The following is a 27,664-nucleotide window of genomic DNA, read 5'->3' as shown; positions in this document are numbered from 1 at the left end:
TTTGACTAGGGGTGTAATCGGATCGGTTTGGACCGGTTTTTGATCAAAAAAAGGTCCGAACCAATAATATCTTCATCGGTTTGGTTTGGTTTGGTTTTTAACATTTTTCAAAAATGGAACCGAACCAAACTAATCGGTTTGGTTCGGTTTGGATTAGTTCGGTTGATCGGTTTTTAATATTTTTTTCAAACATTATATTCATCAATGTATTTTCCAATATTGTATTTTTCGGTATATTTTATGCTATTATTTTTTAAAATAATACATTTCATGTCATTTATTTCGTACTCTAATTTTTCAAACAACTTACAAGTTGTGCTTAAATTCATATATGAAACAATGACATACTTTCATTGAATAATGAAATAAATTTACTATAAAAGTTGAATCTTGACATCAGAGTGTTGGAAATAGATTTGAAAGTTTAACAAATAGAACACAAAAAAACACACATTAATTAACATGTTTCCGCCTTAAATACACAAAAAAAAAACTATTGTGTAACAAGACTAGAAGGAGTTTTGTTGAAGAAGAAATTAGAAAGGTAAAAACAAATATGAAAATTAACGAAGAGAATTTGAACTCGAAGAAGGATACCATAACATATCATAGTGGCGATAGTGAGAGCAACATTTGAGATAGACAACTAGAGAAGTAGTTTAGTGAAAGTAAGTTTTTGTGACTTATGATTTTTACTTTATATGTTTTGGAGTTTAGTTCTAAATGCGTGTTTTGCTTAAAGGAAGAAAGTAAAAACAAAGATGGAGAATGGTTGGAAAGGTACAAAATTTGAGCTTAATGAAGGGTGGAATAAAGAATTTAGAGCGTAATTATTTCTATTGGTTCGGTTAATCGGTTTGGCGGTTCCTAAAAACTAAAACCGAGAACCGAACCAAACCACATCGGTTTTTATTGGTTCGATTTGGTTTTTGAACCAAACCATAAACAATCGGTTTTATTTCAGTTTGGTTTGGTTTGGATTGTCGGTTTAATTGGTTTTTTCTGATCCGCTTACACCCCTACTTTTGACCGGATACTATTTACCATTTTTAATACTTAAATTTTTATTTTTTTTGTTATTAAAAAAAACACTTTTTAATACTTTTGACCGGATACTATTTACCATTTTTAACACTTTTTCGTTTTTTTTAATATCATAAAAATTTACATACTCAGAAGTCACAAGCTTGTATATATTACCGTATAAAATTGTATAAAAATAATTTACACTGACCCATTTTCTCAATTTATATTATCACAAAATTGAAGAGGATAGTAGAATATACAGTTATGTCTTCATCATCTCCCCTGTTCATCTCTAACGATCTGATTGCTGAGGTATTATCTCTTCTTAAAGTGAAATCTGTTGTTCGATTCAGATGTGTTAGCAAGAATTGGGATACTCTCATTTCCGATCCCAGTTTTGTGAAATTGCATCTCAAGAAATCAGCAAAACTAAATCCTCACTTCTTACTCATCACTGAACATAGAACATTTATCCCAGGTGAGTCCCCCTATGAATGTGAGTATGAATGCTGTGTCATTCCCTACTCTATAAGCAGCCTACTCGAGAATCCCTCGTTCGACCTTTCCGTCGACTCTTACGACATGGTGCAACACAAAGAGTGCTCTAAAACGATTGGTTCCTGCAATGGGTTGGTCTGTTTAATTGGTGAATCTAACATCCGTGAGTATAAAGAGTACTGGTTCCGGTTATGGAACCCAGCCACCAGGACGACATCGCCAAAATTTGGATTCTTACGCTACCCTGCTAATGACCATTTCGATTTTACCTTTGGTTATGACAAATCTACAGGCAATTATAAGATATTTGCCTCACCCTCACGTTACGTTTTTCGTAAAAGGAGAAGCGAGGTCAAAATTCTATGTTTGGGTGATGATGTTTGGAGAGATATTCAAACTTTCCCTGTTGAGCCCTTGTACTATTCTCACACTGGGGTGTCTTTCAAAGGCACTTTTAACTGGTTGGCCATTCGTAATACAACTTTCTATAACTGTAATAGTTATAAGGATCTTACTGTTGATCAATTTTTGATTGTTTCGCTTGAATTGAGGACAGAGACATACAATCAGTACTTATTACCTCCTGAATTCGATGAAGTTCCACCTAGACCTCCAGTTATTTGTGTGTTGGGGGACTGTCTTTCTTTTTCTTATTGTTCTAAAGAAACCCATTTTATTATATGGCAGATGAAGAAATTTGGGGTTCAAGATTCTTGGTCTCAATTTCTTAAAATTGGTTATCACAATCTTCAAATTGAATATGACTATAGTGACGAATATTTAAAGTTTTATTTTGAATTGGTTCCATTGTTTCTTTCTAAGGATGGTGATACACTTGTACTTACAGAAAGTCCACAATACAAAGAATTTCTCTATAATTGGAGGAATGATCAAGTAGTGCGAACAAAAATTACTGCAAGTAAAACAACTACTACTACTACCGGTGAAACTTCGAATTTGGTCTTATGCTCAGCCAATGGCTATTTTGAAAGCTTAGTTTCAGTTTTTGGAGTGTAAGTTCCACTTCCATGATTTACATGTTGGTATTAATGTTCAGTTGTAGTTGTTGTTTTCACAATTATAGATTGAGTGAATGATCTTTTTATGACTTTTTAGATTGATTGTATTTATTTGATATTAACATATCTAAATATTTGAAGTCACACCTGTAGTCTGAACATCAGGAAAAATAGATACAAGAAAAAGAATAGATCTTATATTATTTTTAGTTAGTAGATGCACTTCTGGTTTATTATAAGTTCTAGTAACAGAGATGATGAGCTTTGTCATATGGGCTTTGTTTATTATAATTGAAGTAAATATAATGTAATAATACTACCATATCAATTGGGTATTTGTACTTTGGAAGTATTCATTCTCATTTCCATTATATCAAGGTTAAGGAATTTCAATATGAGGTTACTACCAGTCAAAATCAATAGCAGCAGAAGACGCTATTTCACATCTATTCTTACTAGCTAAATAGTGTGCAAGAAAAAACATATTTGTTTAGTATCCTATTTTTGTGAAAGAATGATATACACTTGATTATTATCGTACGGATTTTTATTAATATTTGTTGTTCAATTTTCTAGTTTTTTATATGGAATTATATTTTCTGACTTGATGAAAACACTGGGAGTTAATTTGAGTGTGGGATTGCAGAATTAGGAGAATCGCCAAGACCTAATACAATGTGGAAACTAAGAGCTTAGAAGAACAGCAGTGTCTAGTGAGGATGAATTCAGAGGAACATGGTTTGAATTAGTTTGGATTTTAGAATGAAATTTGTCCAGGTGTTTTGGAACATGATTTTTTCATGTACTTAGTTATAAACCTCTTTTATTTTTAACTATGTTGATTTGGATAGGGAAATTACATTCATTTGTTATGTATTTGTTGGATTTTCATCTTGCTTTTTATATTCAAAAATTTCAGTTAAGGGCTGAAGCTGTTAGGTGAATTCGGTTGTTTATGTTTGAATTAGTTGGGAGAGACTACATAATGTTGGCTTTTCTATTTCAGCAACAATTTGTCTTTCTTGTAACCAACTTTGAAGGCATTTATTCTTAGAGAATTGTGATAATAAGTGTAACACACATTAGAAGAGATGCAGGCGGTAGTAGTAATCCATCAGTGCTATTATAGTTGAAAGCTACTGAGTTGTTGGTTGGTTTTAATTCATTGTCATGGAAAATCTCAATGGTTTCTAGTCTAACTTGCAGGCATATAAAGGTTGGGTGAGTGATTGCTGTCATGCTATTAAAAGTTTCAGATTTCATGAATTTAATGATGTTTGTTTAACTATATATTTACCCAAAGTATGTTTATGTGTTGGTTGATTTATAAGTGTTTAATCTTGTATTCCTTAATGTTTAACCTCGTATTCTTTCATTTTGATCTCTTAGAGTGTGTTTAATGATTCCTTAATTTTGATGTAATTTTCTGTGACACTTGAAGATGCTGTGCCAATTTAAGGTATCAAAACATAGGAGACACCAGGTTAGCAGTTGAACTCGTTGTCAATATGATCTTTAGTAGGAAACTTGATGCTTAGAGCATAAGCAAAGTATATGTATAAAATAGTTGAATTATATTCTTGTGAATCTTGTAGTCACATAGATAATTCGTTAATTTTATTGAGCCTACGACTTTAGGTTTGATTTTGATACCTCGGGTGTCTGTTCTGTTTTAAATATAGGTGAATAGGTTGGTTAACAGTTGTCGATTTCGATTGGCTGCCGATTATAAGAATATTGTTGTAGTGACTCCTTTAGCGTTGCACAACTAGTTTTTGTTTGCTTCCTGAGATTACTGACATAAATACGTCTTTCAATCATTGTTGCACATTGAAATTTGGTAATATATTAATTTCTTCAATTTTAGGTTGAAGACAGACATCTCTTTCCCTTTTGAAGTATTCATAATTCTAATATTCCTTCATTTTGAAACCTTATTTTACTACGATTATGTTCTGTTTTAAAATGACGATAGTAACCAAATGCTTTGAGGGTCTGACATCCAAGGGAATGTGGTTATTAGGCAGTCTTCTAGATTTCTGAATGTTTACTAATTTTCATTATAATTTTGTAGAACAATATAGGGATCAACATCAAATTATAGGTAGCAAAGATATTAAAAAATTGTACCCAAATAAATTGGGTTCTGTTGGATTGAACCTTGTAAACATATTTAGGGTCGCCATTATTTGTCAGCCTTTATAATTTTATTAGGTTCTAAACGCAACACATTGTAACTCTAGACGAAACCATCAATGTTTTCATCGTTCAAGTCAAGCTCCAGAGTGCTTCTATAACGATGGTTCTGATGAACGTTAGTAATAGAGCTTCTAAGAAAGACTCCGCGAGAAGAGCTTCTGAAGACTTCATAAGCTCTGAGGTTCTGATTGTCTTAGTTCTAAAGATTCTGAAGATAATGTTCTTATGAACGAGTTCTGAAGATTCTGAAGACCAAGTTCTGAAGAATCTGATGACAAGGTTCTGAACAAGTTCTGAAGACTCTGATGACTTAGATTCTGAAGATTCAAAGACCAAGTGCTTTTATTAATATTCCTTTAAACCATTTTGGTTTAATTCCCGATTTTAGTTCCCTTCTCATAAAAATTTGTTTGATTAGCCTTAGATTTATATATCATCAATAGATAACGATAAGTTTTGTTATTGGTCGCTGTGGGTTCAATATCTTTTAAAACTACAGCTGATTTCGTGCACTTGTTGAATAACTTTCATCAAGTTTTTGGCGTCGTTGTCGGGGACCAATTTAGTCAATATTGTAACTCTGTTGTTGCACCGTATAGACTAAGGCTTTCTTGTTTCAATAACTATAATCCTTGGTGGATGGATCACCTAAATTTTCTCCACAAATACCACTCCGAGTATTTTGAGGAACCATAAGATTCCCGTAGATCCAACCTCGAAATGTTATTAGAGAATTTCATTGAGACGCAAACTCTCTCTAGGCTATAATCTATGATGGAGAGATTTGTGGCAACACAAAATCTCGTGAATGAAGAATTTAGAAAGCAAAATCTCAATAACAATAAAACTCACATTGTGGTCAAGTCCCTCAAGACTAGAAACAAGGGAATGGAAACTCAAATCTCTCTGCTTGCACAGACACCTCTATGCCCCTTCCCTGAGAGACATGCGGATGTTGTAACGGCCAGCAGAGAAAAACAAATCGAAAATCCTAAGGAGAGTGATAATGATGTTGATCCTCTTTGGACTTGAAATTTGGATGGTAATGCTATGTTTGGCTATTGATTATGGTATGTTGGTCATTGCACTCTGTTGAGAAGGAGTGGTACATACAAACGTCTCTAACAATCAAATTAGTGCTTGTCGAATACGGGAGGTATTAGTTTAAGATGATTCATATATGATCTAAATTATGAGTTATGCTTTTATACAAGGAGTATTAGGGCTCTATGGTACTTAGAAACATTATGCTTGGACAACTGTCATTGGGACAGGTGTAAGCAGATGGTAATTAGTGGAATTTGGCAGTTCGCATGTCCCAAAAAGAGAGTGATCAGATGCAACATTTAGGGTAGGTGCACGGTATGGTCTATGCATCGTAAATATGTTTGGGCGACCCGATTTCATTTACGGATGAGCCATGACCCATTCAATATTAAATTATAATTATTGTCCAAGTTATTTGTAAGGAGGATGTTAAGAATATGACAATTTCTTCTCCCACCCTATCACCTTCCACCAGATCTATTGCGATATTTCTAAAATGTCTTCAATTTTCGAAGTTACATCTCCAAACGTATCATTTCTTTATTTTATCTAAAGATTAATTTGTAGATGTATCTCTGAATTTTTCTGAAATTAATTCGAATATCTATCTTCGAAAATACAGTGATAGCAAAACAATTTGATTGTTTTAAATAATTTATTTTAATAATTTTTATTTAATTTTAGTTTTTAGAATTTATCATGAATTATTAGTTCGGACCAAGATCCTCTGCAGCATTTTCTCTGCTGCACTTTGTCCCGCCTTAATACTAACCATTGGATTATACTCTGTGTATACTAGTCATCTAAAATATTATTGTATATTTCCTATCAACTCATCAGACAATTCATTCACGATTAGTTTAAGGGTTAATGAACTTTTTGGTCCCTCTAAGTATTGCATATTTTGTTTTTAGTCCCTCCAAAAATTTTCTTTAAGAAATCGTCCCTTCAAAATTTTTTGTCTAAACTATTGGTCCCTAACGTCAAATTTGCTAGAGATTAGCTACGACTTTAGCCACCGATTAGCTACGAAATTTGACGTTAGGGACCAATAGTTCGAAAGAAAAATTTTGAAGGGACGATTTCTTGAAGGAAAATTTTGGAGGGACTGAAAACGAAATCTGCAACATTTAGAGGGACCAAAAAGTTCATTAACCCTTAGTTTAAAAACAAAAAAAACCATATTTTTAACGTTAATGAAAGTATTAGAGTAAAGATGTTTTGGATCAAAATCCAAGGTGTTACAACATCAAAATCCACTATAATTTTGACAATTTCTTTATAAAATATTTATGCGATTAAATTATAAAATTAATTATTATTTTTAAATTATAAAATTAATTTGTCACAATATTAAGCGGTTAAATATTTAATTAATTATATATCTTGATAAAAATGATATATATTTAATTATATATTTTGATTAAAATGGTATATATTTAATTATATATTTTGATTAATACAATTAACTATACTACTGATACAATTGATTCACATTGATTTTAATTTTTTAATAAATATTGAGTTTTTTTCGGATATGCATATCCGAAAAATTCTAAAACTAAAAATTGGGTTATTTCGGATGTGCATCTCCGAAGACACATTTTTTAATTAAAAAATGTGTTTTCAAAAGTATACATCCGAAATCACTTTTTTAAGAAAAAGTGTCTCCGGAAATACACATCTGAAATATAGGGCTATTTTAGAAATTTTACTGCGGGTTTATGATACGTCCGCAAGTGCACGGAAATATCGAAGTAATATAAAAGATTGTCGAACCACAGAGACCAATGTCAACTTACTGTAATCTATCGTCGCTTTGTAAAGCTAAAGCTAATGAATAATTAATTAAGGAGAAACTAAAGGGAAATCTAAACTAAACTAGAAAATAATATTAAAAGGAGACCAGGGTATGATTTCCGCGTTTCCGAAGGACTTATAGAAAATAGGTACTAATTACGACAATAACTTAGTTCCGTAGAATATACCAACTTAAAGACTCCGCCTCACGCTCTCGCGGTATTAACTAAAGTCATACTTCCTAATCCCAAGATTTTGCTCTCGCTCGCCCGGTAACTAAGAAATATATTTTGAAAGTCAATCATATCCTAAACGCATCTAAAGCGCTCTCGCTGTATTTAGATTTGTTGCCTAATTTCCACTATCTGGTTCGATCCCCATGCTCTCGCAGTGCCGACTCTAACCTTAATCGATTTCTCACTCTCGTGACAAAATCGTGTTAAATAACCTCTCACTTTCGTGACAAAGCTATTTAAATTAAAATGGGAATTAAAACCAAAACGGAATTTTAATAATAAATTTGCACCTATTATTTTCTACTGAGTCTCGTCGGTAACGACGATCCTCATACACCAGACTCTAAACTATTTAGTTGGACATAGTGACAGAAACAGATAAACAATTTTGGGGTTTTAAATTAGACGAAAACATAGTAAACGATTTAAAATGATTTAAAATAAGGCTAGATATAATTAGGAAATTAATTGAAGACAGTAAAATAAACAATAAAATAGAACCTGTAATTAAATGGGTACTGGAAATAAATGCTGAACTGAACCGTCAGGCTTTGAATCAAAATACAGAAGAAAAAAAATGGCAGAAGTAAATCCTAAAACTAGTTTAAGAATAGTCCCCCAATGTGGAGAACTATCCATATTTACATAATGGAAACTGCTTGCTCTGAAGTGTAAAAACTTCTGACCCTCAAAACATTGTTTCTGCTTCTTTTTATATGTGAGATTCGTAAGCGCACTTGAGAAAATTTAGGAAGAGTGGACATGGTTCCTGAAGAATCGAACTTGCGGAAAATTTGGAGAGGAGAAGTTGAGTCGTTGGTGAAGCTGGACGTGTGGAGAAAATATAGGAATTTGAAGTAAAACGCTTGTGGCGGGGGCCACAAGCTTAGGGATGCATGTCCCTCATTTTAAGTTGGCATTTAGAGGCGGGGGCCACAAAAGGAGAGGTGGGCGCCCCACCCCACTTTTTTTTCTTTCTTCACGTGGGCTTGGCTGGCACTTGAGGTGGGGCCCCTTGAGCAAGGTGGGCGCCCCACCTTTTTTTTCTTTCCTTTTGATTTTTTTCCTCTCTTTTTCTCTCCTTCTTCTTTCTTTCTTCCTTCTTTCTTCTCATTTTCTTTTGCAGCTATTTTAATAATCGAATACCTGAAACACAACAAAATACCGGCATAATAAAAAATAAACAAATAAAAATTAAATAAAACTCATGCGAATCAAATTAAATATACGATATAATTCTGAGTTATCAGTTTATAAAAAGACATATGAGTGTAAAAAAAATTATCATAATTTTTGAAGATTTATCATAATGATATTCACTAATTTACGATCAATTTTATGTTCCTCGCCAAAATAATTAATAATAAAAATTATATTCATTTAATTGATCTAGTAGACTAAATATGTTTTTATTCTACAATATCAAAATAGTTAATAATAAAATTTATATTCATTTAATTGATCTAGTAGACTAAATATGTTTTTATTCAATATTGTAGAGTCTACTTTCTTTCCTTTTTTTTTTTTACAAATTGGCATCTAAAACAACTTTTTAGACTTTTCTATTTTGTAAAATAAAAATTATTGGAATAAAAATAAAAATTATTGGAATAATGTAAAAATTAAGTTGTTGACATATTTTCACCTCCATTTATCAAAAAAACAAAAAAGAGTAAATAATTTTGAGAAAAATGAGAATTTTAATAAAAGGCAATCACGATGTTTAATATTTTTAGGCAATTTTTTGCAATTTTTTGATTAAAAAAATACTTTTATAAATGAGAATAAGTTACAAATATTTTTATAAGCAAATTTTGTTTACGATTGATACAATTATTTTTACAAATGAGAATGAATCACAAGTAATTTTATAAAACGGAAAAGTCTAATATTAATATAATTATATTTATAAATGAGAATAAGTTACAAATATTTTTATAAACAGGAATAAATTACCAATATTTTTATAAACAAGAATAATCTACTAATTATTTTTATAAACATGAATAAGTTAAAAAAAAATATTTTTATAAACAAAAAAGTCGACACAATTATTTTTATAAACCCACACACACGTTCTAAGTGCTTATATTAGATCAAATAAATGTATTGTTGCTACAAATATTTAAAAATATTACTTTTATATATATATATATATATATATATATATATATATATATATATATATATATATATATATATATATATATATATATATATATATATATATATATATATATATATATATATATATATATATATATATAAGAAAAGGGGTGATGCACTGACAGTGTAAAATATTTTTACACTGTCAACCAATCACCACCCATGTATCCAATTAAACCATTTTTTTATTAAAAAAAAACTTAATAACATGGCACATTTATGATTTTCTATTGGATGACAGTGTAAAATTATTTTACACTATCAGTGCACTACCTTTTAACTCTATATATATATATATATATATATATATATTTGTGATTATGTGAATGTTTGTGATCCGTAAAATAAATTTTAAAATTGACAAATGAGATATCGCAACATGTAATATAAATCAAACGGAATTTATGTGATAGCACGAGTATGAGTATCTTACCGATATATTTTTAAAAATCTTGTTTGCAACACTTTATTTTAATTTTTTTATTAAAAAAATACTTTTTAATTAAAAAGTAATAATTAAAACATTTCATAAAAATAATTTATATATATAGATAGAAGAGTTTAATGGTAATGCACGGTTAGTTAGTGTAAACAAATATTACAGATACATTCAATGAGATTATTTTAAAATGCTAAATTATTCCAATATTTTAAAATTTACAGGCTGATTTTGTAAGATACATAATTGTCATTGTTGATGGTGTAAAAATAATTTACACAGTGCACATCTCCTTTTCTCTAGATAGAAACTTCTAGAGTCCTTATGCAATCATGTCTCCATCTCCGCCGTTTTTCCCAGACGATCTCATTTTGGAAGTGTTATCTAGGGGTGCTCAAAACCAAACCAACCCAATAGAAAACCGCAAACCAAACCAAACCAAACCGAAACCGCAAAAAACCGCATTTGGTTCGGATTAGTTTGGGTCATCTTTTAACAAAACCGCATGGTTTGGTTTGGTTTGCGGTTTGTATTATGTAAACTGAACCAAACCGAATCAAACCGCATTATGTTACAACCTAAATTTTACTTAACTCACATCCAACCCAAACTTAAACCTATTATACATTAACCTTATGATTACCAACAATTTTCTCATCCTTACACATATAATTTCAGTCCCGATATTCTCAAATCTCTAATAACATTATCGCACCTTCTTTGCCGCATATATCTTCCTTCTTCTTCTATAATCTCTACTCTTTTATATTCTTTCTCTTTCACCTTCTCATTTTTATGTAAATGTTATGTATTTCAGTTTCGTTTTTATCGCACATCTTCTTCTCTAATCTCTCAACACTTTTTTTCTTTTTTACATTCACTAATATCTTGTCTCTTATATTTTTTCTTCATTATAATAATTTTTATATTGTTTTATGCTATTATTTTATGTTTAATATTCCACTTTTGTCTAATTTAATTTTTACATATTAAATGAAAAATTGTTGTCAAAATATGACGAGTTTTGTTGTTATTTGATAGTGTACAAATGTTTAAATACAAAATTATGTTGTCATCTATATGGCTAAATAAAATATTTATAAAAAACCGAACCAACCGAACCGAACCAAACCGCATTGGTTTGGTTTGGTTCGGATTTTTTTTAAAATCCAACCGAACCAAACCAAACCGCACGATTTTTTTCTCTTGCGGTTCGGATGATTTTTTTCGTCAAAACCGCCCAAACCGCACCGCGAGCACCCCTAGTGTTATCCCTTCTCAATGTAAAACCTATTCTTCGATTCAGATGTGTTAACAAGTATTGGGATACTCTCATTACCGATCCCATCTTTGTGAATTTGCATCTCAAGAAATCAGCAAAACGAAATACTCACTTCTTACTCATCACCCAACATGTAACTGATATCCCTTGTGTGTCATCCAATGGCAGTGATGATAGATATGTGCGTGACTATGGTGTCATTCCCTACTCCGTAAGCACTTTACTCGACAATCCGTCTTTCACCCTTTCTGTCGATGAGAAATACCTGGTGCAACCCAAAGGATGCTCTAATATTGTTGGTTCCTGCAACGGATTGATCTGTTTGGTTGCTAGACCCGTCACCCGTCAGTATTATGAGTACTCTTTCCGACTATGGAATCCAGCCACCAGGATGACATCTCCTAAATTTGGGTTCTTACGCTTATTTCATAATACTTCTGTCTTCCCTTCCTCCTATGACGGCCATTACAATTTCCTCTTTGGTTATGATAATTCAACCGACACTTATAAGGTTGTGGCCTCGCGTTACAATACACGTGAACGGAGCAGTGATGTCAGAATTCTAAGTATGGGTGATAAAGTTTGGAGAGATATTGAAAGTTTCCCGGTTGTTCCTTTGCATTTTGGAGCTGGTTCAGAACTCTCTGTTAATAATTGTGGTGTGTATTTCAAGAGCAGTATTAACTGGCTGGCTATTCAAAATAAACTATGGTATCATCGTATGGATATTAAGAATATTACAGTAAAGCAGTTTGTTATTGTTTCACTTGATTTGGGAACGGAGACATATCGTCTATACCTACCGCCTAGTGGCTTTGATCAAGTGCCGCCTTATGAACCAAATGTTGGTGTCTTGGGGGACTGTCTTTCTTTTTCTTATTGCCATAACGAAACCCATCTTATTATATGGCAGATGAAGAAATTTGGGATTCAAGATTCTTGGACTCAATTTCTTAAAATTAGTTATCACAATCTTCAAATTCGTTATGACTATAGTGACGAATATATGAAGTATCATTTTAATATTGTTCCGTCGTTTCTATCTAAAAACGATGATACACTGATACTTCATTGCAATCAGGAGATATCCCAAGCTATTCTCTATAATTGGAGAAATAACACAGTGGTGCGAGCAAAAATTACTGCAAGAAAAACAATCACGGATGATAGTAGTCTCAATGATGCGTTGTGCGCCGCCGACTATTTTGAAAGCTTAGTTTCAGTTTTTTGAAAGTAAGTTCCTCTTTAATTGTTTAGATGTTAGAATATATGTTAATTTGTAGATATTGTTTTCATAATTATCAGTTGTGTTTGAATAATCTGTTTTATGATTGGTTAGATTGATTTTATTTTCAAGATGATTTCAAAACAGCATTATCATAAGCAGTAACAGATCCGATTTACATTGTCATATTGAATTCTCTGAATAGGAATAATTTTATGGAATGCATTGCAACTGGAAGTCAGAATTACAGAATGGTTTTTCCTTAATATTTGTCTTTCAATTTTATAATTTTGTAGATGGAACTATGAGTGAAATTATATTCTTTGATTTAATAAAAACACTGAGAGTACTTTCAATGTGTATTCCTTCTTTTACATCCATTTGTTATTAACATATACATTGATATTTACATGCGTGCGATTGCAGAATTAGGATGACCACCAAGAGCTAATATAGAGTGGGAATTAAGAGCTCAGAGGAATGGCAGCTAAGACTGTGTCGGAAGAGGAAGCATTTAGAGGAACATTGTTTGAATTAGTTAGGATTTTAGAATGGAAATTGTCCAGATACTTAGGGACATGATTTTTTTATGTATTGTACTTTGTTATAAACCTCTCTTTTTCAAATAAAACTATGTTAATTACTTATATGTTGGCTTTTCATCTTTGGATTGCATATTCAAAATCTTCTTTTAAAGGCAGAGGCATATCATAATTACTGCATTGCAATTATCTGTTGTAGAAGGAATTCTAAGTAGTTTGGGGGACATCGTCACCCAAGAGTCAGATGACAATGTCTCAAAGAAAGCCCGATAATACACGTAGGCGTGTGAGAGCGGATCTTTAATTATAAATAGTAGGTAGAAAATAAGTAGAAACTGAATCTTCACCTGCAGGAAGGGTCTGAGTAAAGCATCGTAAAGTGCAGTCGGCAAGACATTGAAACATTAGCAATTGGGAACATGGGAGTAACTTGTGTATTAAGTCTGACATCAAATAGTATGAGATGTTTTTGGAGTATTTTTGTATGATTTTGTGCTTGAACTACATGAGGACCCGACGTTCACCATTTCCATCAATCCTTACTATTTTATGAACGACAAAAAGGCTCCCATATAGTTGGTATTTGGAATAGATTGATCTCTTTGTTGGGTTAGTCTTTCACTAGTGAATAGATTGATCTGTTTGTTGGCTTTGTTTATAGATCCTAGCCACAAGTAGAAGTCCAAAATCGGGTATTTTTGTGATTTTCGCAGCTCTCAATGGCACTTTCACATTAATGTTCGATTTGAACAATTCAATAGACACTTACAAGGTGGTGGCCTCCCATTACAATCCATATCAACAAAGAAAAAATGCAGGAATTCTCTGTTATTTGGATAGAAAAAACGGCTTAAAACTCCAACCTTTATAGAAATCAAATTTGTTTGTTAAATCCGGCAGTGGTTACTATCAGTTTTTCAAGAAATTATGGAAATAACATCACCTAACTAATCAAACCTACAAGAAATAACATCACCTAACTACTCAAACCTACAAGAAATAACATCACCTAATTACTCAAACCTACAAGAATTTATGATGTAATTTTCTTTAATTTTGAGGATGCAGCCAATTTAATATATTAAAACGAAGGAGTCACCAGGTTAGCAATATGATTTTTAGTTGCAAACTTGATGCTTAGAGGATAAGAAACGGAATACATCTATAAAGTAGTTGCAAGAAATTACAAGGGGCTTTACATATTTAAGCTAAATTACAGATCCTCCTATTTTGGCTAGATCACGAAATTAGTCCTCCTATTTATTTTTTAAACAGTTTTACTCTCTCATGTTCATTTTTCGTCCAAAAATGTTAATTTTTCAGTTTTTTGTATTCGTGATATACTTTATGAACGAGAGAGAACGTAGAGAGCATTTTTTGAAAAATGAAAGAGATGAACGAGCATTTTTTTAAAAATGAAAGAGATGAACGAACAAGTTCGGAGAAAAAAACGACAATTAGAGAAGAAGATTAAAGGAAGAAAGCGTCGTCAATAATTAATAGTTCTTATTCCAAGTCAATAAAAGTATGATACGTATATAAAGTACACAACAATGTTTTTTTGAATGTAAAATAGATACAGGGGACTGATTTCATGAGTTGACCAAAATAAGGGAACCAAAACTATAATTTAGCCTTAATTTTTAATGCAAGTTAATAAATATTTTTCTAAGTAATTTTCGTTTATTTTTTGATAAATTATTTTTTATAATACAATGCTTAAATATTTTAATTAGATTATTAGTAAAATATAGAAATCTATATTTATATAACTTTTTCTTAATCGTATTTTTTGGCAAATAAACATTTACCTTTTAAAATTTGATGTCCTTATATGAGCTGTTTTTAGGGGTGTACGTGGGTTGGGTTGGACTGGGTTTGGCCTAACCCGTTACCCAATCCATTCAAATTTCAATGGGTTGGGTTTGTCGTCCAACCCACAATTTCATTATCAAAACCAACCCAAACCGACCCATTCATTTATGAATTGGGTTGGGTTGGGTTCGTGGGTTGTGTTTCAAATTTAAAAAATAATAATTTTTTTCAATTTAAAAATATTGTAACACAATTCAATACATTTATACTCATTTCTAACGCACAAAATGATGAAGCACATCATATAATATCTAATTATATTCATAGACATGACATAACACTACATAATAGTATAAAATTCCACAAGTCACATTATTTTTATAAAATACGTAAGTTGGAAATGATACAAAAGAAAATAAGAAACAACATTTAGTCTTAGAATTACGTAAATTTATTGATTTAGTAGTATTATTGGCGGAGAATAAAGGTTTTTTGAAAAAATTATGGTTAAACTGTGATAATAATTTATATTTCTATTTAAAATAATAAAAAAAAATTAGTAATGTAACATCAATGGGTTGGGTCAACGGGTCTACGGGTTGCAAAGCTCAAACCCGATACCCGAACCAAAACTATATGGGTTGTTGCGGGTTGGGTTGGATATACCCGTAAATGAATGGGTCGACCCACACCCATGAACACCCCTAGCTGTTTTAACTAGAGTTTTTTTTAAGAATGGGTGGTTAGAATTTATGTTGGCTTCACACGGTCAAAGGTCGGTGCAAGGACCATCATAATCAATTTGTAGTTTTTGGAGGGGTTAAAGAAAAGTCGTTTTTCATATATTTTTGAGAAAAATACTTATATGAGTATAACCAGAACACTTGAATTTACACCCAATCAATCACAAATTTTTTATTAATTAAAAAATTGAAATAAAATTGTCTATCTCTTCCATTAAACCAACCACCTCCATGATAGCAATTTAAAATAAAATTAAATTTTTAATAAATTTTAATTTTCTCACTCTTTATTGGTTGTTTCTAAAAGTATGGATTTAAGTTCGTATCCATGCAAATATTTTTTCATGTTTGGATAACTGCAATGTGGGTTATTTAGAAGGCGTAGAATCAGAGGATTTTTCAAATTTTGAGTTTGTCGTGTCAGCAATTTGTGAAAAGATAAAACTTCAATCTTATTGTTGGTTCAAAGGTCATTTTGTGGATTTCAGGGAAGAGTACCAATTGTGAGGAGTAATCCGATAAATTATGGGCATGTTTGTTTCAGTTTTAAAAATATGGATTTTTTTTTTGTATTTTTGAAATTAAATTTTCAAAATATTAAGTTTTTTTATATTCGTTTTTTCAAAAATGAAACATTAATTTTGACATTCTATAACATAAATATACATTATTGAAGACTAAAACTTAGTTAAAATCGTAATTTTTTGAAAAAGTTGTATTTCAAAAACATTTTATTATAAAAATCTATTTGAAATAGCTTCAAAATTAAATGATTTTTTGAAATTTTGATATTCATTTTTTTTATAAATAAATAAAATACTTAAAATCACATTTTAAGAATAATCATTCAAACAAAATTTTTATAAAAAAAATTTTATAAATTTTTTTTTTACAAAATTACATAACACTATAAATTTGTTTTAAAAAATAGAAAACTAAAACAAACTGGACCTTACAGATTTGTACTGTGCTTTGTTTTCTGGTTTTTGGTGTGTTAGCATGTTTTGGACAAGATTGGTGTAGTTTCTCAAGTACATGTTTGATGGACTCTTTTTGGATGTAATATATTATTTTAACTTCTTCAAAATATTTGATTTTAAATTTTATAAAAAAAAGTAAGTAAAATAAAATAGGATACAATCTATAAAAAGAGTTTAGAGGTAGTGTCTTGTTGTAAAGTATCTTTATATCTTTTTCTCTTATAAATTTTTTTTTAGAAATCCTTATAATATTATCGTCAAATAAAAAAATATCTATTTATATTAATAAAATTATTTTAAAATATTTTTATAATTTGGTGGGATACATGTGATTCGTGGTGTATTATGTCTCTTATTTTTTCTTATAAGCATATGATTCGAGAATCCTTAATCCTTATAGAATATAGAGTCATGTTTCCATCACCGCCGCCACCGTTCTTAACCGACGATCTCATCGCCGAGGTATTATCCTTTCACGATGTGAAATCTATTATGCGATTGAGATGTGTTTGTAAGTTTTGGAACACTATCATTTTCGATCCCACTTTTGTGAATTTGCATCTCAAGAAATCAGCAAAGCAAAATCCTCACGTCTTACTCATCACCAATCATAGGAAGTATTATGAAAGAGATGTCGAGCATGGTGTAATTCCCTACTCTATAAGCAGCTTACTCGAGAATCCTTCGTCCGCACTTTCTGTCGACTCTTACTACTTGTTGCAAGACAAAGAATGCTCCGATATAGTTGGTTCCTGCAATGGATTGATCTGTTTGAGTGGTGAAACTGTCACAACGGACTATTATGATTACTGGTTCCGATTATGGAACCCAGCCACCAGGATAATATCTCCAAAATTTGGATTCTTACGCTTATTTTACAATCGTCCCGACTGCACATCCTCTGCTGATGATGGCTATTACAGATTCAATTTTGGTTGTGATAATTCTACATCCACTTATAAGTTAGTGGCCTCACGTTACAACAAACGTGAACTGAGAAGCGATGCCAGAATTCTAAGTTTGGGTGATGATGTTTGGAGAGATATAGAAAGTTTCCCGGCTGATCCTTTGTATTTGGACTCATCTTATGAAGCTTGTGGTGAAGTTGGTGTGTATTTCAAAAGCACTATTAACTGGATGGCTTATCAAAATAATTTTTTGTATGATGATTGTGACAATATTAAGGATATTAGTGTTGAACAATTTGTTGTTGTTTCGCTTCATTTGAGGACCGAGACATACAATCAATACTTATTGCCTCCCGATTTTGATGAAGTTCCATATGTGGCTCCAGTTATTGGTGTGTTGGGAGACTGTCTTTCTTTTTCTTATTGTTATAAAGAAACCTACTTTATTATATGGCAGATGAAGAAATTTGGGGTTCAAGATTCCTGGACTCAATTTCTTAAAATTGGTTATCTCAATCTTCAAATTGAATATGACTATAGTAACGAAGATATAAAGTATTATTTTAAATTGGTTCCGTTGTTTCTTTCTAAGGATGGTGATACACTTGTACTTAAAAGTTTTCCAGAATATCAAGAAATCCTCTTTAATTGGAGGAATGATGAAGTAGAGCGAACAAAAATTATTGCAAGAAAAGCGGTTACTGATGATCAAACTGTTGATTCTGTCTCATGCTCGGGCGGTAGCTATTTTGAAAGCTTAGTTTCAGTGTTTTGGAATGTAAGTTCCCCTTTAATTTCATGGTTTAAATGTTGGTATTAACGTTAAGTTGTATTTGTTGTTTTTGCAATTATAGATTGTGTGAATGGTCTTTTTATGATTGTTTAGGTTGATTGTATTTTTTTGAATGAATATCTTATAGCTATCAACAAATGATATTAACAGATATAAATATTTGAAGTGACACCTGAAGTCTCTGACTTTAGAAAAAATAGATACAAGAAAAAGAGTAGATCTTATATTATTTTTAGTCAGTAGATGCACCTCTTTGTTTATTACAAGTAGTAACAGAGATGACGAGCTTTGTCATGTGGGCTTAGCTCAATATGACTTAATTTTATGGCATGAAATGCAACAACTTGAAGTAATCTTTTAATATTCTCTAGGTCCTGATATCGCGTCTCTAATTCAGCATTTTTCTTTCAAGACTTACAAATAAACATTATACTAATGTCATTTTTAATAGACAATCTCGATATTAAGATAAACGGTATTGATAAATCTGTCATCTGCTGTTGTGCAGATTACTTTAAATTGTTCTATCTCTCACTACACGTTCCTAAATCTTTGTTGCTAATTTTCTTATTGCGGAGATTAAAGTTTAGAATTATGGTGGTCCGGTTATAAATTTCTGATTTTTAAATTTAAATGTAATTCTTTACATTATAATTCTCCTTTATCTAAAATCAATTTATTTAAAAATAATTTTCACATAAAAAATAATAAATTTATACACACAAAAAAGTCTAATTTAAAGTATATAAAGTAAGTAATATTAATTAATAATCGATCCAACAGATGCAAAATTAATAATGAATCTATTAAAATATCAAAACATGGATTTTTCCTCGACAATTGTGTTGATGAAACTGAGCCTCGTGTTTCATTTCATAGTAAAAACGACCACACTAAACGTGAGCCTCTAGTTTCATCATCTCTTAAACCAAATCATATAGTAGCATTCATGTGTTACCACTTTCTTCCTTAATCTTCGCACAACACAACAATGGAAGCTATGTTAGCTTTCTCTGTCACTTCACTTCACATCCCAACACCTCTAGAAACTCCAACCCCATTCAAAAAATCCATCTTCCTCAACTCACAATCCCATTCAACACTTCCATTGTTTACTAGAAACACTTCAAAATTCAAGCTTTTCACTGCCTTATCACCTTCTCCATTAACCGATACTAGCACTAACCTTCCAGTGGATGATGAGCTAGAAGATGAAACAGGTTCGGAGAAATTCGATTGGTACTCACAGTGGTACCCTTTGATGCCAATTTGTGATCTTGACAAAAGGGCACCTCATGGGAAGAAGGTTATGGGGATTGACGTGGTTATATGGTGGGATAGGAATGAAGATGCATGGCAAGTGTTTGATGATGCTTGTCCTCATAGATTGGCACCTTTGTCTGAAGGGAGGATTGATCAATGGGGTAGGTTGCAGTGTGTGTATCATGGTTGGTGTTTTAATGGATCAGGTGATTGTAAGTTCATTCCTCAGGCACCTTCTGATGGACCTCCGGTAACTGTTACTCTATCTCCTTCATCATCATTATGATTAGTAGTGCATGTTTGGTTCCAATTTAATTGATTTTGAGTTTAAAGTGATTTTTAGACGAAATGAGTGTGATTGATTTTGAGCGACTAATATTGATTTTGTGAAGTTGATTTTAGTTAAAGTGAGTTGAATAAAATGATTTATGTTTGGATGCATATCTGAAAAAGTAAGTTGAACAAACTTGACTACTACTATCAAGAACATTGAACAAAAGTGGTTTAGAGTTTTGCAATCAACCAGAACTATGGAATATAGATGTTTTGCAGGAAATTTATTCTTCCATTGTTTGTTTTTGTTATCTTGCCATCCTCATTTTCATTTGCATAAACAAAATTGCAGATTCATACATCCAAAAAAGCGTGTGTTGCTGCGTACCCAAGCATTGTGCAGAATGATATCTTGTGGTTTTGGCCAAATACTGATCCTCAATATAAAGATATTATTACAAGAAAAAAACTACACGTTCCTAAATTGAATAATTAGTGTAGAATTATGGTGGTCCTGTTATAAATTTCAATAGTTGTGGCCCTTTGACCATAAAAACAGCAGGCTATGGACAAATGGACCAGAGAGACATAAATGTAAATCAAAACATAGAAATTAAAGATAGCACGTGGGTATGTATATACATGGATTCTAAAATAATTGAGACAAATCGAGACCTTCCCTTGATGACTACAACTGAAGTTGTTTTCCAAACATCAATTAACATGTATAGAAAAAATATTTTCATATATTTCAAAGTTATAATTTACGATAGGAGAATATACTGTTTAAATATAGGCTTTACTTAATGAGCATAAATATAGGCCCTTTACCATGTTATTTTCTTGCAAGCAGGAAATATGTCTACCGAAGGCGATGAACCCGTAATTCAAATTGAGGACTCAGTTGACAGTTCAGTCCCTAGTTCGAAAAGAGCAAAAACTTCTACGGCTTGGGAATGTTTTGAAAAGTTTGTTGATGATGAAGGACTCCCAAAGGCCAAATGCAAAAATTGTAATAAAATTTACATGGCTAGAGATGGTGGTGGCACTTCGAATTTGAAAAAACATGCGGCGATTTGTGTTGGAAGAGGAAATGGATCATCTTATCCGCCACTGAATCAAGAAATGTATAGGGAAAGAATTTCTGAGGTAATTGTTAGACACAATTATCCTTTTAGTTTTGTTGAACATGAAGGGATAGTTAAGTTACTTAGTTTTTTGCACCCTGATGTTAAGTCCATGACTAGAAATACTGCAAAGTCTGATGTTCTTAAGGTGTTTAGAAAAGAAAAAGAAAACTTAAAATCCTATTTGCAAGCAATTCCGGGAAAGATTTGTTTAACATCTGATCTATGGTCTGCAATAAATACTGATGAATATATGGTTCTGACTGCACATTTTGTTAATAGGAATTGGGAATTAGAGAAAAAAGTTTTATCCTTCATTCATTGTCCACCACCTCATAGCGGTTTTAATTTGGCTGAAAAGTTAATAAGTTTGTTAAAGGAGTGGGGTATAGAGAAAAAAGTATTCACGATTACTTTAGATAATGCATCTAACAATGATGCTATGGTGAATATATTGAAAAAACATTTATCATCAGGATTAGGATTGATAGCCGAGGGAGCATATTTTCATGTTAGATGTGGAGCACACATTTTGAACTTAATAGTTCACGATGGTTTAAAGGTGATAGATGAATCTTTAGACAAGATTAGGTTGTGTGTGAAATATGTAAGGGGCTCAGAAGCTCGAAAGATAAAGTTTGCATCTTGTTTAAAGCAACTTTCAAACGTGACTTCTAAGCAAGTTCGTCAAGATTTACCTACTAGGTGGAATTCCACTTATCTGATGCTTGAGACTGCTATAGGTCAGCGAGAATCCTATACGCTCCTAAGTGATATTGATCCCTATTTTGATTGTTGCTTATCAAACGAGGAGTGGGATGAGGTAAAAACCATAGCTGATTTTTTGAAGCCATTTTACGATATCACAGTGTTATTTTCGGGTAGTTCTTATCCAACCGCCAACCTCTATTTTAGTGGTGTGTGGCGAATTCATATGAAAATCAAGGAAGTTGCATGTGTTGTTCATAGTGAGTTTGAAAAACAAAATCAATTATGTTGCATGGCTAGAAGAATGGGGAAAAAGTTTGATAAATATTGGAATTCTTATAGTGTTATTCTATCATTTGCTGTCATCTTGGATCCTAGATATAAGTTGCAGTTTGTTGAGTGGTGCTATGTGAGGTTGTTAGGTGATGAGGGAGTACAAGTTGCAAAGTTGATCTTTGATAAGTTGAAAGTTTTTTTTCAAGAATATCTCAAGTCCTCAAATGAAGCAAGCACTTCATCTTCACAAAGATCAATTAGAGGTAGTCCAAACATTCCCTCAAATGACTTGCAAGATTTTGGTAGTTACACAAGTAAATTGTGTGAACCGTCAAGAGATGAGTCTGATTTGGAAGCTTATTTGAATGAAAAAAAAATTGATCATGAGCAATATGCTGATTTGGATGTTTTGCAATATTGGAAAGCAAATGAGGGTAAATATCCCAAACTTTCTATATTGGCACGTGACCTTTTGAGCATTCCAATCACTACAGTTGCATCAGAATCAGCATTTAGTATAGGTGGACGTATACTTGATAAGTATCGAAGCGCTCTTAAATCTGATAATGTTGAAGCATTGTTGTGTACACGTGATTGGCTTTGTGAAATTCCAGGTTAGTATCTACAACATTTCCATTTATATTCTTTTCATTTATCTTCTTTTATAGTTAATGTATGTTTAATTATTTTCTACTTTGATTTTCTCTTATAGCTGCATTTGATATTGATGGACCCGATTTTGTTGAGGACCTTTCAACCTTCTTTTCCACAACATAAGGTTACTGGAAGTTGCCATCTATCTTGGGAGAGCATTATACAAATATGGTACGTAAGTTTCTCCCTCTTTTTTTATACAACTTTGAATGAATGTGCCTAATTTCAATTGAACTGGATAAAGAAATTTGAGACTTATGGCTCTGTTTATAATTTCAATTTCATGTGAATACTCTCTTATGCTATTGTTTCTTGTTATTCGATAGAATAGAGCATAAAAGAAGTTGGTACTGTCTGAGATAGTTTACTTTATCTTTAGATTTTGCTTTTCTTTTTCTTTGGGTTTGTTTGAGATAAGAAGTGATACAAGAAGTATAATATAGTGTGTGTAAGGTATAATTTGCATGGTGAAATGGATTGGGTTTGTTTGAGATAAGAATGGAATATGATGAAGAAAAACAATTTTGTAGAGAGAACAGTGGTGTCAGATCTCCATGACACAAAAATAGTGAGAGGACTTGGTACCTTTTGTTTTGTATCAGCAAAATTATTTGATTTTACTTAGGACTTGATACCAACCATTTAGGTAGTATTGTGTGAGTGTGAGATATGTTGTTTCTGTTCTCTCTCTTTTGTGATTAATAAATTTTGTTGGATTACTGAACATAGTGGTTAAGTTTTACATGAGTATGACTGTGGAGTATGTGATAGGCAGTGTTTTGTATGCAATTCAGTTCTCTCTCCTTAATGATAACTCTATCATTTCTTATTTAGAAGTCACCATCTTTTCCAATCATAAATTTCATCATTACTCTTCATTTCAATTTAATGGATTATTTTCATCATTTTACTTTATTGCAGGTTCTTTAACTTGAAGATGAGCAATGATGAGAAAAGTTTTGGCATGCAAAGAAGAGGTGGAAATGTGAAGAAATTGAGTGGCTCCAATCAGTTGGGGACTTTGATTTTATGGAACTTGAATTCAACTTGTTTCAACTTGGGATATGTAGCTATTAGTCTAGTATTGTATGTAATCTTGAATTTGAATCTTGTTTCACTTAGAAATTCTCTTATGTAATTCAAGAACTTGATGTAATTGAAATCGAAAGGTTTGTACTAATTTTATATCACTTTTTCTAAACTTATTAACATTAATTATGTCATTTCAGACTAGTGTATGTCTAGTTTACTTCATAGAACAATGGATTTTTCCATTTACTTAAAAGATTTGTTTATATATATATATATATATATATATATATATATATATATATATATATATATATATATATATATATATATATATATATATATAATTAAGAATATTTAAATTATTTTTTGTGAAATTTAAATTTTTGAAAGAAATTTAAAAATAATGGGTATATTAATTTTTATTTGTGAAATTTAATTTTTTTATGAAATTTAAAAAATAATTAACAATATTTTTTTTTTTGAAATTTATTTATTTTTATGAAATTTAAAAAATAATTAACAATATTTTTTTTGTGAAATTTAATTTTTTTATGAAATTTAAAAAATAATTAACAATATTTTTTATTTGTGAAATTTATTTTTTTTATGAAATTTAAAAAATAATTAAAAATATTTTTTTTTGTGAAATTTATTTTTTTTATGAAATTTAAAAAACAATTAAGAATTTTTTTAATTATTTGTTTGGATGGATGGATATCCATCCATTTGAAATATGTTAATGGATGGATTGGATGGATTTTATTTCTTAATGGATGGATTGGATTTTTATTAAGAGATTTTAGTGGATTGTAATGGATTAATGGATTGGTTTGATCCATCCATTAACAATCCAATCCATATCCATCCAATCCATCCATTTTGCCACCCCTAGATTAAACCCACTTTTCTCTACTGATTTTCTTGTAACACACCCATAATTGAAGTATTTGTACTACTATAATGTAGGCTAAATTATACTTTTACTCCCCCTATATTGGTATTTTCACGATTCAAAACTCTGTAAAAAGAAAATAAGGGGACCAAAATCGTGAAAAATACCAAAACAGGGGGACCAAAACTGTAATTTAGCCTATAATATAAATGTAATACTACCATTTCAGTTGGGTATTTGTACTTTGGAAGTATTCAATGTCATTTATATTAGAGAAATGTATAAAAATTTCAGTATGAGGTTACTATTGGTCAAAATTAATAGCAGGGGAAATTATTTCACATCTATGCTTACTCGATAAATGGTGTGCAAGAAAAATCATATATTCTTTATATTTGTTTGTTTAAATTCTTTAGCATCCTATTTTGTTAAAGAATGACATACACTTGATAATTACCGGATGGATTTTTATTAGTATTTGTTAAATTTTATGATTTTTTAGATAGAATCACTATCTCCATTCATTTTTTCATAAGAAACAAGTCACTTTTTATATTCATTTAATGACCAGTGTATTTGGTTTGTTTATAGGCCACATTATTCAATAAATCTAAAAAGTGACTTGTCACGTATAAGAAAACGGAAGTAATATATTTTTTAGACTTAATGAAAATAGTGGGAATTAATTTCATGTGCGGGATTGCAGAATTAATTGCAGAATTAGAAGCACTTTCAAGAACTAATACAATGTGGAAATTTAGAGCTTAGAAGAAGAGAAGCTAAGGCGGTGTCTTGGAGGATCAGGATGATTTCTGTGGAACATGGTTTGAATTAGTTTGGATTTTAGAATGAAATTTGTCCAGGTGCTTTGGAACATGATTTGTTCATGTACTTTGTTAATTTCATGTATGAGAAAAGTGCATACTGTTTATTGACTTGTACCTGTTGTAGAAGGAATTCTACCTTTTTAGTTATTATGTGTTAATTATTTTTTTTTAATAAGCAATGATATAAGATATCACACTAGGGATGCAACCCTTACAACAAAAACTTTAAATAGAGTTAAAACAGTTTAAAGGTAACTTGTACCAATCATAAAAAATAGTCCTAAAAGTAGAGTCACTATTACACAACCATCTCCAAGAAAAGAACAAAATGTTGGAGATCACCACTTCAAAGCTAAAAGAAGCATTATCAAAAATAATGGCATTTCTCATTATCCAAATGCACCAAATTAGAGCTAACCAAATTGAGTTTAATTTAACTCTAGTGTTGGATTTCCTCACTTTTTCTTGGATGTAACCAAAACTTTTGAACTCCTCCAAGGTAAACTCCAAGTCATCTCCCAACCAAGTGTAGATATTTTCCCATACCGCTTTCGAAACTTGACATTGAAAGAAGAGGTGTTCCGATGATTCCGGATGATTGGAGCAAAATAAACAATCCATAGAGTTGAAGTTAGAGACACCTCTATGGGCCAAAAGGTCTTTTAGAGGAAGTCTATCTATGAAAAATCTCCAACAAAAGATTTTGACCTTTTTCGGAATCTTAGCCTTCCACATAGCTTCCAACAAATTGATGACATTAGTTGACCAAGCCATGTCTTTTGCATTAGCTACCAAGTTAGATACACTTGCAACTGAGAACACGCCATTTGGGTTTAGCTTCCAATGGAAGTCGTCTTCTTCCGTATTGTTCGGAACTATTCCTTCTAGCAACACTTTTAGCTCCCTTACTTGAAGAACAAAATCCGTCGGAGTACCATTTAAGGCGTCATGAGTGAAATCCGGATTCAAGTGAACGAAATCGTCAATTTCGAAGAGACCGTTATTGTTCCAATTAAAGGCACCATCATTCCAAGAGAAGACATCACTAACTTTGGAAAGTTTATTGGTTGAAAGATCGAACAAATGCGGGAAGGAAACGCGAAGAGTTTGATGACCCAACCAACAACTATGCCAAAAAAGAATGTTATTACCTCTTTTGAGTTCACATTTGACCCAATCTTTGAAGCCTTCAACGGAATCCTCCTCTTTAAAATCGTTAAGGATGATGTCTCTCCACCAACTAGAATCATCACAGTTTAAAACTTCCCCGCTAGAAGCTAACACTTTGAATTTCGGATTTTGATATCTCAAGAGAAGAAATCTACTCCAAATGGCTTTGTCCTCCTTCAAAATTCTCCACTTCCATTTGAGAAGGAGGGATCTATTCATATCACCAACATCCCTAATTCCTAACCCACCTTTCTCCTTAGGTTTACAAACATTCCCCCACTTCACCCAATGAATACTTCTTTTATTCACATTCCCTTTCCACAAGAAATTACTAAGGAGGCCTCTAATCTCTTGAATAACTTTTTTCGGAGCTTTAAAAAAAGAAAGAGTGAAGATTGGGATTGCATTAAGCACCGAACCAATAAGAGTGACCCTTCCACCTATGGAGATATTTCTCCCCTTCCACATCGACAATCTTGCTTTGATGTTAGAAATTACCTCCTTCCACGCTCTCCTCTTGTTAGCACCTTCATCCACCCACCCACCCACACACCAATAATTATGTGTTAATTATTGTGTTTGATATCCACATCATAGTTGGCATTTTCATCTATTCTTGTTAGTATTTCTAATTCACTTATGTTCCCTTGGATGGCTCTAAAAGGACTACCTACGGATGTCTTAGATGGAAAAGGGGATTTATTTCATCTATCTATGTTGTGTT

General features: G+C 31.6%; 4 protein-coding genes across 4 annotated transcripts; all 4 read left to right on the top strand.

Annotated features, from left to right (window-relative positions):
- Positions 1 to 1,281: 1,281 nt before the first annotated feature.
- Positions 1,282 to 3,621, top strand: LOC131612110 (F-box/kelch-repeat protein At3g23880-like). The gene is made up of 2 exons (XM_058883929.1): positions 1,282 to 2,537; positions 3,190 to 3,621. Exons 1-2 carry the CDS (start codon positions 1,291 to 1,293, stop codon positions 3,212 to 3,214), a joined length of 1,272 nt encoding a protein of 423 aa, XP_058739912.1. The 5' UTR covers positions 1,282 to 1,290; the 3' UTR covers positions 3,215 to 3,621.
- Positions 3,622 to 5,516: 1,895 nt separating this feature from the next.
- Positions 5,517 to 13,577, top strand: LOC131614371 (F-box/kelch-repeat protein At3g23880-like). The gene is made up of 3 exons (XM_058885965.1): positions 5,517 to 5,742; positions 11,697 to 12,945; positions 13,364 to 13,577. Exons 1-2 carry the CDS (start codon positions 5,517 to 5,519, stop codon positions 12,941 to 12,943), a joined length of 1,473 nt encoding a protein of 490 aa, XP_058741948.1. The 3' UTR covers positions 12,944 to 12,945; positions 13,364 to 13,577.
- Positions 13,578 to 17,388: 3,811 nt separating this feature from the next.
- On the top strand, positions 17,389 to 25,887 carry LOC131609639 (F-box/kelch-repeat protein At3g23880-like). The gene is made up of 2 exons (XM_058881397.1): positions 17,389 to 18,703; positions 25,662 to 25,887. The coding sequence occupies exons 1-2, from the start codon at positions 17,390 to 17,392 to the stop codon at positions 25,665 to 25,667; spliced, it is 1,320 nt and encodes a 439-aa protein (XP_058737380.1). The 5' UTR covers position 17,389; the 3' UTR covers positions 25,668 to 25,887.
- Positions 19,574 to 20,765, top strand: LOC131609640 (protochlorophyllide-dependent translocon component 52, chloroplastic-like). The gene is made up of 2 exons (XM_058881398.1): positions 19,574 to 20,231; positions 20,607 to 20,765. The coding sequence occupies exons 1-2, from the start codon at positions 19,710 to 19,712 to the stop codon at positions 20,748 to 20,750; spliced, it is 666 nt and encodes a 221-aa protein (XP_058737381.1). The 5' UTR covers positions 19,574 to 19,709; the 3' UTR covers positions 20,751 to 20,765.
- Positions 25,888 to 27,664: the final 1,777 nt, after the last annotated feature.

This window comes from Vicia villosa, linkage group LG6 (genome assembly GCF_029867415.1).
Source record: "Vicia villosa cultivar HV-30 ecotype Madison, WI linkage group LG6, Vvil1.0, whole genome shotgun sequence".
In the NCBI taxonomy this organism is placed as follows: Eukaryota; Viridiplantae; Streptophyta; class Magnoliopsida; order Fabales; family Fabaceae; genus Vicia; species Vicia villosa.
The sequence above is the reverse complement of the archived record's forward strand: the minus strand, read 5'-3'. Positions and strand labels throughout refer to the sequence as shown.